The following is a 20,308-nucleotide window of genomic DNA, read 5'->3' on the forward strand; positions in this document are numbered from 1 at the left end:
GTTGCTCAGGAGGAATCTGCAGGTTCTGGTTGTTGCTGCGATGCGAGCAGGGAAGTTCAACTGGTCGTCGAGGACAACACCAAGGTTCTTGGCGGTCGGGGACGCTGTCACAGCTGCATTCTTGACTGTGATGGAAAGGTCGGTCAGGGGGGAGCATTTGGCCGGCAGGTGGAGCAATTCTGTTTAGCTTAGGTTCAGTTTGAGGTGGTTGGTCGTCATCCAGGCGGAGATGTCAGACAGACATTTTGCGACTCGAGCTGCTAAGGGGGAGAGAGCTGAGGAGAGATCGCTAACGTCCTCAATTTGTAGATTGTGGTCAGTGGCTACAACCACAGAGGGGGCTTAGATATCCAGATCAGTGCCTAATTCACGTCAGCGAACTAGTCAAATCAGAATGGCTTGGTTCAGTGGGGGAGGATCTTGTCGCATATGAACTGGACGAATGCACAAAAATTTGAATCTGAGATATAGACAGTGTTGATAAAACCCCACATTGCTAGAAAACAATGCTAAACACTGGAAAAGGCAATTTATAAGATGGTTCCCCTTTAACACTTTGAGTGCCAGCGACGAGGACTCGTTTTAATTTTTTATTATCGATTTCCATTCATTTTTCATCAATCTAGCCTCATGTTACCAGTGGGGATCTGTCTGAACTCGAACAGGGAAAATACTGCCCCCTATCGTCTTTCCGGATGGTACTGCACCCCTTTGGATTGGATTGAATGAAACGCATGGAGAAAAAAAAGTCCTGCTTCCACATTTTACTTGTCAGACAAGTAACCGGAGACGATCCAAGTAATCGCCCACCACCAGAACAGCGGAGAATGTGTGTTTCCAGTACCCAGCGTTGGATCAATAAACACGATCGATATTTGGAATGGCGATCAGGAATTGGAATAATCTTTTTGGAGAACATCTGATCTGAGGTAAGGAATCTATTTTACCAGTCTTGGGATAATCCGAGCTATTTTCACCTATATATCACTGTGTGCCGTATGTGTGTGTGTGTGTGTGTGTGATCAGGAAATAAGAATCGATTTTTCAGCCCGCTTCTATAGCGTGCATAAGTACACATATACTATCGATAATCTAGCGTTTATTTGAAAACGATTCATAAATAGGCCGAAAAATGACAGTGTTTTGTGTATTCCAGTGTATTCCAGTAAAGGGCGTTTATCACAATCTTTATTTTCTTCTGGAACTTTAAAAAAAACTAGCGTTTTTCAAAATGGTATAAAACGGAAATTAACTGATTAAAAAAAATATATATATATATATAAAATAAAAAAATCCGTTTCGACAATGTTGACTGCAAACAAGTCATTGATAAGCGACGGCCATATTAGACACATAGCTATAATTTAAGATATAGTTTATGCGTTCGCAAATATGAGAGCTCTGTCATTGAAGTGCGTGGTGGCACGCAACGGGGTTCCGGGGAACCGGAGGCGTGGCACTGACGGTGTTAAAACCGGTTGATAGGCCAATGCAATGCTGTTATTATAGGCTGTGATGGTGAATGGTAGGGGTGCACCGATATGAAAATTGGCCACCGATACCGATACCGATTGTTCAACTAACACAATCGGCCGATACCGATACCGATACCGATAATTGTGGCAAAAAATAAGTATTTTTAATTTTTTTTTTTTTTTTTTTTTTTTTTTTTTAATGAAACTACTGTATATTTGTATGTGTGTTTGTATTTGTAGGCATCTTTACTTACTTAAAAAAGGAAACATCAAGAAATATGTTTATGGTATCACTGATCCCTCTCCCAGTATCGTCTGGCGGCTTGCAGAGGGATACTATTTTCTCAACCAGAGCTTTCAACCAATGCAATGGAACCATTCTGGCGGCCTGCAGCGGGATACTATTCTCTCAACCAGAGCTTTCAACCAATGCAATGGAACCATTTTGATTGACAGTCGATTCGGCCAATTACGCCACACCGCTAGCACCCACCTCCTGCTTACCACCAAGCGTTTATTCATTTTTCTACTTCGGGGCATGCCGCCATTGATCTGCTTGCTCGAATGCGAGTCAAACTTAGAACCACAACAAGCTAATACGTTAGCTGCCCGGCAGTGCCCGCCGACCAGCGCGCTCCACAGGATGGCCAAACGAGACACAATGATTTTACTGCAACAAATTTTATAATAAAACAAAGCCTTTCTATACATTTGTCTGGTTGAAAACTTTATTAACAGATTGCAGAATGTGTAGTTGGGTACGGAATGAGCAACGGAATGTAACCGAGCTATGCACGGCTTGCTTGCTATCTTCGGGTAAATACTATGCTGATGTAATTGAACGTGTAACTAACTATAATAACGTTAATGCCACAAAACGAATGTTTGTGTAATTTTAACAGCAGATACTTTCTTAAATGCCATCCTCCCGACAGAGCGGTGTTGATGGGGAGCTCTGATGGATTCGCTTGGTTGTGTTATTAACATTGAACAGCTAACCGAAAGCTAGGGTTAACTAATGTTAAAGGTTTAGCCATAACGTTACATTGGCTAAAGTTGGGGCTATTCTTAATCCAGTAATAATGGCTGCAGACCTGCAAGCAAAGTACAGCAAGTTGGCAAAGGAGTATTCCAACGTAAATCACATTTTCACCAGTAACGTTAGTCTTCTGCCTCCCGGCTATGAACGGACTCGGAGTAATGCCTTGCTGCTATGGGTAATAATAATATGCTGATGTTATTGTCCGTGTAACACTAACTATATAACGTTAATGCCACAAAACGAATGCCTTGTTAATCATAAATAGTAACTTTGATGCAGTAGCTTGTGTGTGTGTGGGGGGGACGGCGGGCGTTGTGCAGGTAGGTCGCGAGTGAATTTTTTTTTTTGCCTTTTGACGCTACACAAATGGATGGTTAGTTATCGGCGACTGCTATCGGCACATTTGAGCTTATCGGCCGATAGGCCGATAGCAGTCAACAAGGCACTTATCGGCCGATACCGATACCCGACCGATATATCGGTGCACCCCTAGTGAATGGTGTCATTTTGATTTATTGTCGGTCAGCTGAGCTGATCAACGTTCTGAACTTCAGATTCTGAAGTGCCTATTTATGTGCAATACCCTTTGATTTTAATGATCCATTCTATTAAAAAGAATAACAGAATTTTCGAATATTCGGTCTTAACTCTTTAATTGCCAATGATGAGTGTACTCGTTATAGCCCTCCAATCGTTTGACGCCAACAACGAGTATACTCGTTATTATGATCGTTATTTCTTTTATTCGATATTTCCATTCATAAACATGCAGGCACACTGTGTGTTATCACTGGGGATGGGTCTGAAATCACAAAAGTCCAATACTGCCTCCTTGCGGCCGCTATTGCACTCCATTTGAAACTGTGGCTTGGTGTCTGGGCCGATCTGCGGCCAGTGGGCATGGTCTAACTACTCGGGCAGGGCAAGCGCTTATAACGCATGCATCAACGAGGGTCGGGCCCCCCGGGTTCATTTTAATTGCTGGATTACGTTGGAAACACGATTGCAATCAGTACTTGGAATGGTGATCAGATAATTGGAATATTCTTTTCGGGACAGATCCTGGTCAAGGTAAGGGCTAAATGGTATCAATATTGTGTTGATCCAAAAATGCCTTCATGCGATCGGGAGCGCGTGTGTGTGTGGCGTGTTCTGTTGCTAGCGATCAAAGCACGGAGGCCCCCCCCCCCTTTCATGCTTCCATGATGAAACATAATACCGATAATCTAAATTTGATTTGAGAACAGTAGCTAGTCCAGGGAAGAAAAGATAATAATTAATAATAATAATTTAGGACCTGCTCCGAGGTCATCAATTGGCACACATGCGATGCATGCATGCAATTCGTATCTGCGATTAACCCATCCTGTCGCCCTTCCCCCCCAAGGGCAGCCGGGAGCAGACAGGCGTCAACGTGAGCCGCGCCAGGGGACCAATCCAAGTGCTCCTGTCCGTCTTCGTCAAGGACGCCACAGCGTTAGCGATCTTGTTGTTGTGCATGTTTTTCCATTGGGTTTATCTTATCGGGGGGGGGAAACCCTTGCGAGCACGGGGAGAACATGCAAACTCCACACAGAAAGGCCTGGGAGATACCCCACCTGGGTAACTGGCATCATGGAAACCTGGTCCCCAAGCGGGAATCGAACCCTGGACCTTCTTGCTGTGAGGCGACAGTGTTAACCACTACACCACCGTGCCGCCTTTTACTAGAATACACGTTGCCGGCCATTACGAAGCATTTTGGAAATTACACCAGACCGCCCTGAAACTACACTCATATTCACGACGGTATAAAACGGAAATGTATGGATGGAAAAATTATCTGTTTTTTGCATCTTGACCGGAAGAAACTCAATGACAATTGACTATTATTAGATCCATAGCTATAATATATAATATAGCTTTAGGCCTGCAAACACAGCCATGTATCCCCATGTTAAAAGGCGATGGCATTTAAACGGTAAGGTAAACAGCGACCCCTGGCGCTGAATGAGTTAAGAACAGTAGACTATTCGAAAATGATTTGTCAGTCATGCACATCCCTAGTATTGATAGTATAGTATTAGCCATGCCAGGCTAAAATAGGGTAACAGGATTGGGTGGGGTTTCCCCAATGCTCAAATCTGACGCCAAGAGAGCATGTGATTTGATTAAACTCCAAGCAGCATAATACCCTATTTGGCATGTGGGGAAACTTGGCATGGCCAAACACTTGTCTGACTTGTGAGTCAGAGGGATAGTTTGGATTTTTGGACGGTAAGTGGTATGAAATACTTGCTAGTACTAGTAGTATAGTTGATGCAATGCCATTAGCTTAACTCAGAGTACTGTGGTCATAGTTCTGGCCTGGTTCTGAATGAACCGGGAAGCTTCAGACAGGCAGCAAATGAGGTCATGAGACAAAAACGTTATTCCACACAATAACCTGCAGGCAAAAGTTTTAATCATCCACAGCAGAAAACATGTCCTCTGCTTCAGAGTGACATGCAATGTTCCCTAAAAAATGTTTTCAGTGGGGGGGTTGGTATTTAGCTATTCTGCGCTATATGTCAATTCACATGCCATCTCCCCAAGGGACTAATATTGGCAGACTGATTGACCTGTCAACCAACTTGGAAGAGGAATTTCTTTCTTCTTACACTTTACCGTCTGCGAGTTTGGCAGTCTTGAACATGTGTAAGGGACCTAGGCTATCTACAGTAAATCTGCGACAACACTCTCATAAACAATCTTTTAAGTCACTCCACTTTGTAAAGGTGGGGAAAGGTTGCCATGTCTTGAAGACCCCTTTTTGTTATTGAAGTAGCCACCTATATTTGATAGGTTGGACGCTGTTTCTTTTTCTTTTTGTCTTATAATTTATTATTCTGTATTATTATTGTTGTTATTCTCCTGTGAAGTTATGTTTTTTGTTACTGTGGTTATTGTGTTGTCCTGTTTCATGTAATTAATAATAAAAAAAATTTGATCAAAAAAAAAAAAATGTTTTCAGTCTGAGCAAACACTCAAACCTCCTGAGTAGACATCAGCAACTAGTACTGAGCAACATACGTCACCTGCCGATTAACTGGTTAGTTGAAATCTATACATTTAGCCGATACACAGAAATAATACAAAAAGGCATATTATATTCCTTAATCAAATATTTATTTGACCATTGATTGATGATACAGAGCAAAGTCCTTACTTTGGCTGGGTTGGCGGCGGCGGTGTGAGTCATGTCACTAACTTTTGTCTTTAAGTGAATTAGCATGCGGGTGACCATATTGTGACTTTTTTTAAGAGGACACTGCCTTCAGCCTCAAGATACTTAATGATACTCGAAGTTTACTCAAAGATGCCTTATCATTTTTATATATTTAAAGTATGCCTCCTCTGTATCGATATAAAATTATTGTTTATATTATTTTATATAACAAAATAATATCTCTAACTAATGTGGAATCCACAGCCTTGGTTGATGCGTGCATGCGCTTTTCCGTAAGAAAACAGCGGAGATGAATTTGTTTGGTTTATAGAAAAGGGTATTTATTGTCATTTACTTGAAGAAAATAACAATCAACCTATGACAAAATAATATATATTTTCATGTCTTACTGGACAAAATAAATAACAAGAAAAATATGAAGCAATGTTCTAAATAATACCTCTTCTGTATTAGAAAATCCAGCTTTAAAAAATATATCTTTATCTTTTCAATGTAATGTAACGTATATAACAGTAACCTCAGTTCAGTTATTTTTTCTTTCAGGCTTTGGATACATAACAACGGTCATTCCATAAATCGCCAACGTTTTACCAGCTGCTATTGCAGCATTGTCCAATTGTCCGAAAAGGGCTAGGGAGAAGCACTAGGCTTGTCAGGCCCTACCCCTGAAGACTTACCACGTTTCATTTTTTTTATTTTTTTTATTTACATACATACATAGTACACACATATAGTACACATTACAGTACACACATATAGTACACATTACAGTATAGTATATGTCCTGCAGTATATAATAGTATATAGTACATAATAGTGTATACAGCACATATAATGAGATATATAGTACATGATATATACAATATAATATAGTACCATAATATAATAGTATATACTGCAAATATAGTTCAATATAATATACAAATTAATTATAATTTGATTATATAATGTAATATGATATAATGTACAACCTCACAAATATACTCATTTAAAAGTGCACTATGCAGTTTCGGATTTGTTTACATCGGCATAACTTGCAATTAGTGTACAAAACAAATTTATTACACACATAATCCTTAGAATGATTGTATCATGATCATAACACAACATGATGCCATCATAACACAACATGTTGACATCATGGACTTCCGGTTCCGGGTTGAGTATGTAGGTCGCACTCTGTAAAGCTGCTTCTCCCGTTTTTTATATTTTGCTTTTAAAAGCCTCTTTTTATACCCCCAATTCGGTTAAACCTGTACGTATATATCACCTTAGGTTTCCAACTAACTATATTGACTGAAAGAACCACAATGGCACAGAAGAAAGCAAGCGAGCCAAAGAGAGATGACGCTTCAACCGATACGGATTACATTACTAAGCTAATCGAAGAGCTAACGCAAACCCATCTTAAGCTCGAACGCACCATAACGATAATAGAGAGCACCATAATGGAAGGTTTACACTCCCTAACCAACCAGGTTACCTCTAGCAAAGAATCTATCGAATCCAAAATTGATAAGCTTTGGGAAACGGTTGGTGTACAGACCGATCGTCTAGACGAAATGGAAACCGGCTTGAGTACTTGCACTGCTAGATGCGTGGATATAGAAGGAATCAACGATAAGCTAATGGCTAATATAGCCGACTTCGAATACCGACTCCGCCGACCTAACATTCGCATAATAGGATTGGATGAATCCGTGAGTTGTGACCAACCCAATATCTTGTTTGCAAAAGTACTGGTTGAAATTCTGGGACCGGAGTTCCTCACTACGACACCCGAAGTGGATCAGTGTTACAGAATTGGTGCTAAAGCTGTAAATAACTCCAAGCCTAGAGTGGTTATTGCTAGCTTACGTCAAATTGGAATAAAAGAAAGAATTGTTCGAGAGGCACGGAAGAGAAGTGGTAAACTGGCATACAGAGGGCACACAGTCTACTTCTATGAAGATTACTGCCCCGAAGTTGTGGAGCAGCGTTCCCGTTACAAGACAGTCATGCCCTTACTCTACAATCAAGGTTTCAGACCGTCCCTCCAGTACCCTGCGAAGCTGATCCATTGTCACCAAAGACGGATTGAGGAGGCATGTTTCCTCGCCTGAGGAAGCTAAAACCTACTTGAAGAGCCAAGAGGACACCACGTCATAGGCTACAGTATATTGTTTTCGTGCAGTTAGCACTTCGTTATGGCTTAAACGCCAAACGGCGTCATATACATTTTTATAACTTTGTTTATAAATAGGTTAACTGTGACGCTGGATATCGTCTAGATACTTTATTTGAATGTTTCGATACATCTGATATAAGGGGGGTTTGGTCGGTTTTATTTTCATATCCATTGAACGTCCACTAAGGCTGGGTAGATTAACGTTAGCTCTGTTTAAATGATCTATGATTTTTATGCAAGTCATCGTGTTGAGCCGTGACTTGGCTTAATACCTCCGGAGGTTCATGAAGTTTTTTTTTCTTCTCTTCTTCCTCATTCTTTTTTTATCTATTATTTTGATGTTTTCTCCGTGTGTGTACATGTTTGTATTGGACTTCGAGATCCATTGACGTTTCGGGCACGTTCTGCCGGCCACTCACTCGACATATAGTGATTTCCACCGCCGGCTTCGTAATTTGCTGTTGCTGTTGTTGACAGATTGGAGGCTTCTGCCAGACATAATGGAACAGTACAGAAGATAATAATAATAATAACTTTATTTTTTTTTTCATGGACTCCAAAAGCTAGAATGTCAGACGAGCTGTTGCACAGCGCCCTCTCCTGATACGATGGGCTATGTGCACTTTTACTAAATGAAATGGAATATTCTGTAACTTTTACATGCGTTCTGTTGACCACACACACGGCATAGGTCACCATCGGAGGAAACAACAGCCTTCACAGCGGAATATCGCCCTCCCCTGGCCTGGTGGACGTACTGCATACACGTATTTAACCCCTCCTTCTTTTCTTTTGCAATAATTCCAATACCTTTTCTTTCTATTTCTTCTGCGTGTTTAAACTTAGCCAAGTTCTTTTTTTTTTATCCACTTTTTCTCCCATTTTCCATATTTTCTCCCATCCCAATTTCGTATCATCCAATTCAACCCTCCCCTGTCACGAACGCTGTTTCTTGCCTCCCACAAGCCGGCTGCAATGTGGACTAAGTTATACATAGCACAAGTCCCCTCCGGTACTTGAGGTAACAGCAGTCGCATCTTTTCACCTGCGCAGCTCGATCTCTCAGTGTCGAGGAGTAACGCGTGGGAGGCTCACGCTGCCCCCGACACTTCCTGATTCTACTGCGCAGGCGCACCAACCGACTTGTAGGAGTCGCTTGTTCACAACGTTCGATCCCCACCCTTCAGTTTTCCCTCCCCGTAATACGGCCAATGTGTATTACTGCGGACGACCAGCCAAACTGAAAAACAATGTGGAGAGCTGGATTCGAACACGCGAATCCTAGCGTCTCCACACTGGTGGCGAGTGCCTTGCCCACTACACCACCTAGCCGCCAAACTTAGCCAAGTTCTTATAAGGTTTAAGGGGAGTTATGGGTGATTTGCTCGATATGGGGATACTGGTTAAGTATTTTAAAGGGTGGGAGGGGGGTGGGAATAGGGGATTATATGTCTTTTTATTTTATATGTTTGTTGTTATGCTCAGGCTCGGATCTCAACAGGACCTTAACAGTTGGATATATATCTTTTATGAAATGCTACTCCAGACAAATTACACACAGGAATACTGCAACCTGTTTAGACTATGGCTAATTTAAATATCTTGATTTGGAATACAGGGGGTCTTAATATACATAATAAACGCAAAAGCGTGTTTACATGGATGAAAAGACAACCGGTTGATGTGGCTCTTTTAAGTGAAACGCATCTTTTATTGGCTGACAATGTAAAGCTGGCGGATAAAGTATATCAAAACATAAGCTACTCCTCCTTTGGCACTAAATCCCGTGGTGTAGCTATAGTAGTGAAACGGAAGTTGAATATTAAATTGTTGGACGTATGGTCTGATGCAGATGGTCGAGTAACTATTGCCAAGATAGATTACTGTAACAGGAAAATTGCTTTGGTAGCGGCTTATGCCCCTAATGTTTATGACGCTAACTTTTACGACTCACTCAAGTTTCAAGTTTCTTTAATAGTTGTCATACAGAAGTACAGAATACTTTTGTACAAAATGCTTCTTACTGTTGCGCTCCAGAGACTGTGCAAGACAAGATAAGTATGAAATAAAATAACATAGTAAAATTAGAAGTAAAAAAATTAGGTCACAGTGTTTAGTTTAGACATATGTACAATGTTCACTAGAGCGATGTTAGATCTCCCTGAGTATTCATTTATAATTGGTGCAGATTTTAATGCCATCTGGGATCCCTCGATTGATAAATCTAGTCTCACCACATCCTATGACCAGAGACAGGCCTCTAAGGCACTACAGGCCTGGTCCAAGGGCTCAATCCAACGGCGCGAGAGTATTCCTTTTTCTCAGCAAGACACAGGACATTTTCTAGAATAGATTATGTTTTTGCATCCCCTAGACTATTTGATAGCTTTGACGTTGAATTGGGGCCCATTGCACTGTCAGACGACACAATTATTTACTCCTAAAGGGCTCATTCAGTAGAATGACATCCCGAGCCCCAAGATGGCGCTTTAACTCGACACTGTTGAAAAACAATGAATTCAACCTGCAATTCAAAAATAAACTGTACCTCTCATGTTGGGATGTAATTGGACCCCTATTACTTGATATGATTCTACACTCAGTCAAAGAGGGGAACTTCTCCAGGGATGTCAATATGGCACTCATATCTGTCCTACTTAAGAAAGATAAAGACCCCACCGAATGCGGTAGTTATAGACCCTTAATCCTCCTCGGAACCAATCTCAAGCTGTACGCTAAGGTACTAGCCATCCGACTCCAAAAGCATATGACATCTTTAGTTCACCCTGATCAGACAGGCTTCATAAGAGGCCGCCTGATCACGGATAATATTAGACGGTTACTACATGTGATAGATTCCAGCAAGGATGCAGCGCCTCCTACAGCTGTATTATCCTTGGATGCGATGAAGGCCTTTGACAGGTTGGAATGGTCTTATTTATGGGCAGTACTTAGAAGGATGGGGTTAGGAGATGGGTTCATTCATATGATCAAAGTACTATATACAGATCCATCGGCCATGATTTTAACAGGTAAATTCTGCTCCCCACACTTCCCTGTGTCGCGCTCGTCCAGACAGGGTTGTCCTTAGTCCCGGACTATTTGCTCTATCCCTAGAACCTTTAGCACAGTATATAAGACAATCCCAGTCCATAGCGCCGATCTCAATTAAGGGCACACAGCATCACATTAGCTTATATGCAGACGATGTAATATTGTTCATGCAAAACCCTACCACCTCCCTACCTCATCTTCTCAAAGTAATAGATGATTTTGGCAATCTATCGGGATTTAAGATAAACTGACCAAAATCGGCCTTCCTTCCACTTAATGTGACTGCGAAGGCTACCACCCTCCCAGCAAATATACCCATGGTAGAACACTTTAGATGTCTTGGAGTTGAAATATTCCCCACTATAAGCCAAACGGTGAAGTATAATTATTCCGGATTGCTAGATAGGATCACAAATGTCTTCGGCAGAGCGGTTAGGTGGCCGAGCGGAGATTGCGTTCGTCACCAACCCCGGAGCTGTGAGCTGGATTCGCCTGTTCGAATCCAGCTCACAGCTCCGGGGTTGTCACCAGCTTGGCTGGCCGTTTACACTAATACAATTGGCTGTATTAGAGGGTGGGAGAAGCTGGCGGGGTGGGTCTGGGTCGTTGTAAACAGCGACTCCTACAGTTCGGTCGGGGCGCCTGCTAAGCACGGATAGGACCTGAGGGGGATAGTGTGATCCTCCCACACGCTACGCCCTCTCAATGAGAATCCGCGCTGCCAGGTGAAAAGAAGCGGTGATTGGCTGGACGTGTGTCGGAGAAAGCACGTGGTAGCCTCCACTCTCCCAGATGATCTGACTGTGGGGGGTAAGTGCGCAGCGACCAGGAAGGGACTGGGAATTGGCATACGACTAACATTGGGATGGGAGAAAATCGGAGGAAAAATGAAGGGGGAAAAAGATAAAAAAAAAAAGAAAAGAAAATGACTTCGACAGATGGTCAAAATAAAAAAACTCATTACAGGCCAGAGCGTCAATAGTTAAGATGGATGTTTTACCCAGAGTTAACTTCTTCAGCTCGATGTTGCCGTTACCCCCCCTGTTGGTTACTGGCAAAAATTACACTCCTCTGCATATACATTTATTTGGAACAACAAACAACCATGAATAAAAAGATCCACTGCACAGAGAAATAAAGCCGACAGGGGTTTAGCCTTTCCAGACTTCAACTATTACTTTAAGGCGTTCTCTTTAAGACCACTGATCACCTGGTTTGATTCTCAAGCATCGGTATCCTGGAGACCATTAGAGGAGAACATAGTGGCACCACATAGACTGCAGGATATAGTGTATACCAACTTATCAATTAAGCAATGCAACTTGAGATATGGCCCTCTTATTGCACATGTGATCCGGATATGGCGTGACACACAGAAAAAGTGTACTAACCACCATAAATGCCACAGTCATTCTCCCCTATTTAATAACAATTTACTCCTTATTGCACAACAACCTATCAGATTTCCTAGATGGGAAAAGAAAGACATACACACATTGGGGGATATCTTCGATGACTATGGTTTCTGCAGTTATCAAGATATATTTAACAAATTTAACCTCACCAGTTCCACTCATTTTTTCTATCTACAATTAAGAGCAGCTTTGAGAGTTCACAGAGTCCCATTAAATATTCCACTTGAGCACCACAGATTTCACAAATTCTTTTATGACAAGGAGACATCGAGAGGCTTCGTCTCTGACTTTTATCGCCACTTACTTACGTCCTCATATGAGGTCCTTCCCCTAGACTCGGTTTGGAGGAAGGATATCCCAAACTTGGAAGTAGATTTTGATTGGGATGCAGTCTGGGCAAACGTTCGGCTATCATCACGCAACCCAAATCACCAACAGATTAATCTCAATTTTGTTCATGGGACTTACCTGACTCCTAGACGTTTGCACCTAATGGGTCTCAGACAAGACTCTCGATGCTCTTTGTGTTCAAACGGTGCTCTTGGTACATATATGCATATGTATTGGGAATGCCCTCCTGTTAAGATTTTCTGGGGAAAAGTAACCACTCAATTTATCTCTGACCATACCTACACTGCCTTCTGTATTGTTGTTGAATGATGTTTCTCAGTTATCGACCTCTGTACATGTAAAGAGACTAATTTTGGCCGGTCTTACAGCTGCCAAAAAGTTGATAGCGTCACGCTGGATTCAACCGGATAAATGTGCCGGAAGGTATGGGTTCTTACCTATCTCGATGTGATTTATCTAGAGATATCCACTGCACGAATTTGAGGTGTTAATGAAGCCAGCATAGCAGTCTGCGTAGCTGTGGTGGAGAAGATAAAGGGAAGCATATAAACTTGTAATTTTCTGATGTTAAATGAAATAGTGGATGTATAGTCCAAGTGGGGGTCCTATGGGGGGGGTGGGGGGGAGGGAAGGGGAAGGAAAGAGCGGGGAAGAGTGAGCAAGAGCACATGTATTGTATTTATTATTTTATGTCTTTTAATCTACATTTATTTTGATTTAATTACTGGATTGTCATTATTGTTATTATTATTTCTGTCATTGTCCTGTGATTTATCATTGATTATTACTGTTACTGTATTGTTTGTCTAGTTTCATGTTAAAAAAGGAAAAATAAAAAACATTTGTTCAAAAAAAAAGTTATTGTATCATAAGCATCTTATCAAACCAAAACATAATTTTGAGGCATCAAAATAGTTTTAAATTATTTTCTTTCTCTCTCTGTATAGCTGCATACTTCAATCAATTCGGTTAACTTTGCCATCAAACTCTCGCCTCGCACAGCTTTATTTGTAATGTTTTTCTGTGTCCATGTGAGCTTTGAGATCGCCAGCACCTTTATTAGACACAGAAACATATGGTCAAGCTTTGCACGCGTTGCACTCCGCTTCCAATTAGTCTCAACTGGGACGGTAAATTGGGAATTTTCTCTGCAGTTCATCTGTAATGTACATTTTCGCTTTGGCATTGTGAGCAGAATCTTCGTCATCTGTTGTGTGTGTGAGCGCAGTAGCGACGCCCACAAAGCACTGAAAGCGGGCTTCTCTGGGTAACGTCACACGCAACAGGGTACCGTAGTATTCGGTGCAACACGCCAGTCAATTGAACTACATGCATATTTTACACAAACGTTTCTGTGCGCGACAGATTTCAGATGTGCGTGGGAGCGTTTTGCCATGTGTGTGCACGGGCGCACGTTAGAGGGAACATTGGTGACATGATGTGTTGGAACTAGTCTCAGTGTGACGTAGTCACTAAATGCTGGGTCTTGAAGCATAGAAAATGAGGCACACGGGTTTCTGCTGTGGGTGATTAAAACTTCTGCCAGGTCAGAACTCCGACCACGAGACTCTGTGTGTAAACTGAGGGCACTGCATCAACTATACTACTATAGTATTTCATACCACTTGATGTCCAAAACTCTGAACTATCGCTTTAAGGTGACACTCTCATCAAGTACCAGTGACAAGACATGTCTAACATCAAAAAACAATACTCAGCCAAATATGTCAATCTACAATGACTGGGGAGAGTGAACGTTGTACATTGCAAGACTCTTATTGTTGCTGTTTTTTATCTGGTATTTTTAGGCCACAGCCCCATTGATATCCAGTACAGTGGAGGAGATGGCGTCTTGCAGTCACGTCTCTCAGTTGGGAGTAAAGGAGCTGTTTGTCTACTTGGTGGACTGCATTAAAACACCAGGACTTAAAGGAACTGTGAATGAAGGAGGAGGTAAGGCTCTAAAGCGTAAATCCATCTTCAGCGTTCATACAGATGCTTGAAATATGTTTTTCCATGATTTTCATTGCCATAATTTTCAAGGTGACATAATACTGTGATGCATCTGAAGAAAATCTCCCTATTCCAATAAATCTAACTTTATTTAAACCTCATGAAATGCACAAATAAATCTATAAGATCACCAAAAGAAATGGCCCATCAGTCATTTCCAGCCATTTCAATTTCCAGCCATTTCCAATTCCCCATTACTACTAAATGGACCTGTGTCCCATTAAAACATAAGAAAAAAAATATGTTACAAAAAATGTATGTCCCATGCAGTGTTGTGCTAGTTACTGAAAAATAGTAACTCAGTTACTTTACTAGTTACTTCATTTCAAAGTAACTTCGTTACTGTACTAGTTACTTACACCCAAAAGTAATGAGTTACTGTGAAAAGTAACTATTTAGTTATTTAAAAAAAAAAGATAAAAAAAAAAGATTGCTCCCGAGTCCCATGCCCTATAGTACTCAAAATCGGTTGATCAACTTGACAGTTTCCATTCACATCACCGAACTCTGCTAAGCAATGTGGTCTAGATACAAACACAAATCTGACACAAACAAATGTTGTCCCGAGTCATATAATAAGAAGTGCGCCGGTTGAAGGAACAGCCTTGATGTCGCCGGAGCGTTTCATTATAACCATTATAATTCAAGGGTACTACGACTATGCTTGCACCTCATGGTACCAAAGCACCTCAAAGGCGCTTAAAACAAAATTACAAACATCACAAAACAAACTGGTCAGACTACTACTTGACCTTACTCCTAAAACCCACCTCACCCCTGCCCACTTTGACAACCTAGGATGGCTTAGAGTAGACGACAGAGTACAGCAACTTGCAATGGGCCTGGTCTACAAGATACACTATACGACCGGGGTACCCATGTACATGTCAAAATATTTCCCAAAGGTCAGTGAATACCACAACCACTACACCAGAGGAAGCTCAACAAACCCAGATTCGGCTCAAACAAGGGACTAACGTTTCGCAATTATGCCACAACAATGTGGAATGCCCTACCCAAAGCTAGGGGTAACAGTACTGTATATTTGAATACCGTTTATGTCACAAATGTATCAGTACTAAATACCTATATGTCCCTATGCCATAAATGTCATGTATGTTGTGTATGTCATAAATGTCTATATGAATTGAAAATGGGGGACCCTGATGGAAACAAGACAAACGTCTTTCTCAGGTCTGCATCCCCTTAACAATTGTATGTATTGAGCCGTACTGTATTGTACCCATTCTGCAATCTGTTAAATAAAGTTTTCATTCATTCATTCATTCACCATCTTGCAAGTTGCAACGTTGTTTAAGATATCAATCAAAGCATTGCAACGTTAGAATAGTTAGGATATCAATTGTGCATGAAAGGACTATATTTATATTGTTTGATTAGTATTTGTAACGCGTTAGTCCCAACACTGGTCCCATGATGCTTCAATGAAAAGAGAAATTCAGGATATATATACAGTAATGTAAACTACTATGCTAAATCCTGATTAACACAATGGAGGCCAAACCTGAGATAAGTCGGGTTAACTCGCCAGCGGTTGGGCGCCAGACCCGATATTTCTCTGGTTTTGGTCGTTATTTCTTTTATTCGATATTTCCATTCATAATCCATCGAGGGAGCCTGTGTTATCATTGGGAATTAGTCTGAGATCGCAAACGTCCAATACCGCCGCCTTGCGGCCGGTATTGCACATCCTTTGAAACTCTCTGTCATGGGCTGTGCGTCTATCTAAAGTGTCCGGGCGGAGTTTTCCTTGTCGGGCAGGACAAGTAAGGGATAATGTATAGCTACGAGGTCATTGTCGCAAAATAATTGACCCGACACGGAGTTTAAAATACCGAGCCGCTTCGGCGAGGTGTTTTAAACGTCAGTGAAGGTCAATTATTTTGCGACAATGACCGAGTATAGCTATACATTATCCCGCTTATTACATGGCTAACTTACTAACAATATACCTAATTCATTTTACATCGACTCGCAACACTGGTTCTGGCTGCGTTCTGGCTCCGCTCGTCGCTCCGCCCCCTGTCATCGCCGGCAGCAGAACACCGGCAGTGTCTAATTGCACTGAAACAGTGTGTGTCAGTGGGCTTGATTGCGAACAGCTGCGCACAGCGGTCATTATTTAAAAAACAGCGGTCATTATTGAAAAATAATGACCGCTGTCGGGGGGCTGTTGACCAATCACAAGCAAGCATTTCGGCGAATGTGAAAACGCCATGTAATAAGCGTTTATAACGCATGGATTGAGGAGAATCAAGCACTCCTGGTTCATGTTCTTTGGTGGATTATGTTGGCAACACGATCGACATCAATACTTGGGAATGGCGATCAGATAATTGGAATATTCTTTTTGGAGTTCATCCTAGTCAAGGTAAGGGCTATATGGTATCAATCTTGCGTTGATCCAAGAATTCCTGTCCCTCTGGTGCTGAATGAGTTAAAAGAATAAAGAACACACCAAATAGGCTGTTTTATATAAAAATAAATTTAATGTACATACTTTATAAAAACATATACCCATCCTTAAATATTTTTTTTATAATTCAACCTTTATTTAAAAATGTAATCTCATTGAGGTCAAGAGCGCCCTGGCCAAGACTGGCAACAGCACAATTAACAGGGTTGCAGATATTTAATTTCAACCTTTTATTTAAAAATCATAAGCTTCTGAAGTTTCCCTCATTTACAGAAACTACGATTGTACAAATGTAAACGGTACATAATAGAAAGCAATAAAAGCATAGGGGTGGGACGATACATCGATCCAGATCGATACATCGATGTAATTATCAACGAACCAATAGGATCGATGCAACGTAAAAAGATTGGTTCATATCGATACTTATTTTGAAAATCCAGTGGCGAGCATATCCGCCCAACAACAATAGTAGCTCCGTGTGTGTAGACGTTACAGCCAGATTATAAGGCTCTGGTTACAGCATAGCTCCAGAGTCCGCCTATTTGGCGACCCAAAATATGTCCCTGCTTTTTTTTTCACAACGGGTAAAATACATCTAACATGCTTTGCATCCTCGCCATTCCTTTATGCCCACGTCGCGTTAATTAAAGACCTAACCTAATGTTAGCTGCTTACGCTAACTAAGCTAAGCTAACCCTGATCAGAGACAGAACAGCAGAGTTCCATTAGTGGGGAGGGGGCATTCTTCCTTTCTGTGTGTGTGTGCACATTCGCGTCCCATCTCTGATCTTTGGAAAGATAATTTATATTCATATTTAAACATAAAAAATATAATACATAATAAATGTATACATGACAACAATAGATTGTTTTTCATTTAAATGTCTGCAAGAGTTCAAAAATATAAATGTCAAATGATATTTTAGTTGTCTTTTTCTAAATGTTACTGATTGTGTTAAATGGGTATATGATATCGTCTCATATCGATCGCAGGCACCTGAATCGAATCGTATCGTGGCAGACTTTGTGATATCGGCAAATATCGTATCGTTGTCCAAAGAATCGTTATTGTATTGTATCGTGATGAAACTGGTGATTCCCACCCCTAACAACATGCAAAGAGCCATGGTGAGTAAGGAGGAACTACAATATGCCTCGTTGGTAGAGTCGGGGTGTGATTTCCCGGCTCCGCGAGACACCCTGCTCGCACGGTTGGCGAGACCAGGGTTGACAACGCACAGCGGGAGGGACCGGGCCACCTATCAACGGTTCCTGGCGAACCAGCGCCAGTTGGCTGCGGGGCCGCTTTGGGATTATCACCACGTATGGTTACGTAAGTGCCATATCGGTGTGGATGGAGAGAATGCTAAGGGTGGGGCTTGTGTTGCAGTTCGCACACCCCCACGCTCCGTTTTCGGGTTTGGTACAGACTCTATTGTCGGGGTCCTCGGCAATGACAGCCCTGGCCGAGGAGATTCGTTATCTGGTGGTGAAGCAGGCCGTTGTCGTGGTCCCAAGGGAGGACGCGATGATTGGCGCTTACTCCCGGTGTTTTCTGGTGCCCAAGAAATCGGGAGGTGTCAGACCCATACTGGACCTGTCTGCGTTCAATCGGCTGATTGTGGCAAGGAGGTTCAGAATGTTGACCGTCAAACACCTGTTAAGCGCTGTCAGAGTGGGAGACTGGTTCACCTCCATAGACTTGAAGGATGCGTATTTTCACATCCCGATCTTCCCTCCTCACAGGAAATCCCTGTCCGCTGGCCATGATGCGCCTGCTTGGTATGATGGCATCTGCTCAACCTGTGGTCCCTCTTGGCCTCCTCTTCATGAGGAGGATACAGAGGTGGTTTTTCAGTATGAAAATAGACCCGGTGAGAGACGAGGGGAAGCGGCTGAAGGTTCCCGTGTCTGTACTGGGGGATCTCAACCACTGGGGGTGGCCTGGGGTCCTCACCAGCGGGGTCCCCATGGGCAGCAGGCTATCGCACGTCACGGTCTTCACCGACGCCTCCCTCGCGGGATGGGGGGGACGTGTCGGTCCGACTGCCCGGTCTGCACTACATATCAATGTGTTGGAATTGAAGGCAGTCCTTCTGGTCCTCAAGCGGCTCGGCCACCTTGTGAGCATATTTTTATCAGGACGCTCCCCCCATCTGCACCGGGCGGTGGTCGAACTCTGGCTATGGGCGTCTCTCAATCTGCGCAGCCTGAGGGCTCTCCACATCCCCGGCAGGGAGAATGTGGGTGCAGATGTGATGTCGTGGGGCGGTCCTCACCCGGGCCAGTGGGGACTACGTCCAGACATAGTCAGACAGGTCTGGGCCCGATTCGGGGAGGCCTCGGTGGACCTGTTTGCGAGCAGACAGTCCCACCAGTGCCCCTTGTGGTTCTTGGTCAGTCGGAAGGACAACCCCTCTCTGGGAGTGGATGCCTTCTGTGTATCCATGGCCGCCCGGGATTCTGTACGCGTTCCCCCCATACACCTGAGCTCAGCTGTTGGAGCGGGTACGTCGGGAACGCAGGACTTTGATCCTGGTCGCGTCGGCCCAGGGCTCAGCTGTGTGGTTCCCGGCCCTGATTCAGCTCTTGAGGGGGGATGCGTCTTAACCCTACTGTGGTTAACACCATCCAGAACGCGCGCGCTCTGTCCACTACCGCGGTTTACGCAGGGAAGTGGCGTATGTTTCAAGAGTGGTGTGAGGTTGGGGGCCTGGACCCGGTGTCATGCCCCCTGGACTCGGTTCTTTCCTTCCTCCAGTCTATCCTGAATAGGCTGTCGGCCTCGACAGTGAAGGTGTACGCCGCAGCTATATCTTCTTGTCATCTGGGCTTTGAGGGCAGACCGTTGTTCAGCCACCCTCTCGTGAGACGTTTCCTGGCTGGCGCACGGCGTCTCAAGCCTGTGGAACGTTCTCTGTCTCCGAGTTGGGACCTCCAACTGGTCCTAGGACAGTTGTCGGAGGCCCCGTTTGAGCCTCTTGAGCAGGCGCCGTTGGATCAACTGTCTTTTAAGACCGCGTTCCTTTTGGCCATCACCTCCGCTAAGCGCGTGGGTGAGCTGTGTGCTCTCTCGGTGCGGTCTGAGTGCCTGTCTATTCGGGCCGATATAGACAGGCATTCTGAGGCCTAATCCGGTCATC

General features: G+C 43.0%; 1 protein-coding gene across 2 annotated transcripts in view; it reads left to right on the plus strand.

Annotated features, from left to right (window-relative positions):
- LOC311235948 (uncharacterized protein) overlaps positions 1-20,308 on the plus strand; it is a 77,201-nt gene that overhangs the window by 33,985 nt on the left and 22,908 nt on the right. Inside the window, exon 6 of one of the 2 annotated variants that reach the window (XM_084323489.1) lies at positions 14,521-14,665. In XM_084323489.1, the coding sequence (XP_084179615.1) occupies positions 14,521-14,665 (145 nt within the window). Of the gene's footprint in view, positions 1-3,904; positions 4,137-14,520; positions 14,666-20,308 lie in introns of those variants that run through there. The other variant, XM_084323488.1, reaches the window with a different exon arrangement.

This window comes from Notolepis coatsorum (assembly GCF_963971535.1).
Source record: "Notolepis coatsorum genome assembly, chromosome: 1".
Classification (NCBI taxonomy): Eukaryota; Metazoa; Chordata; class Actinopteri; order Aulopiformes; family Paralepididae; genus Notolepis; species Notolepis coatsorum.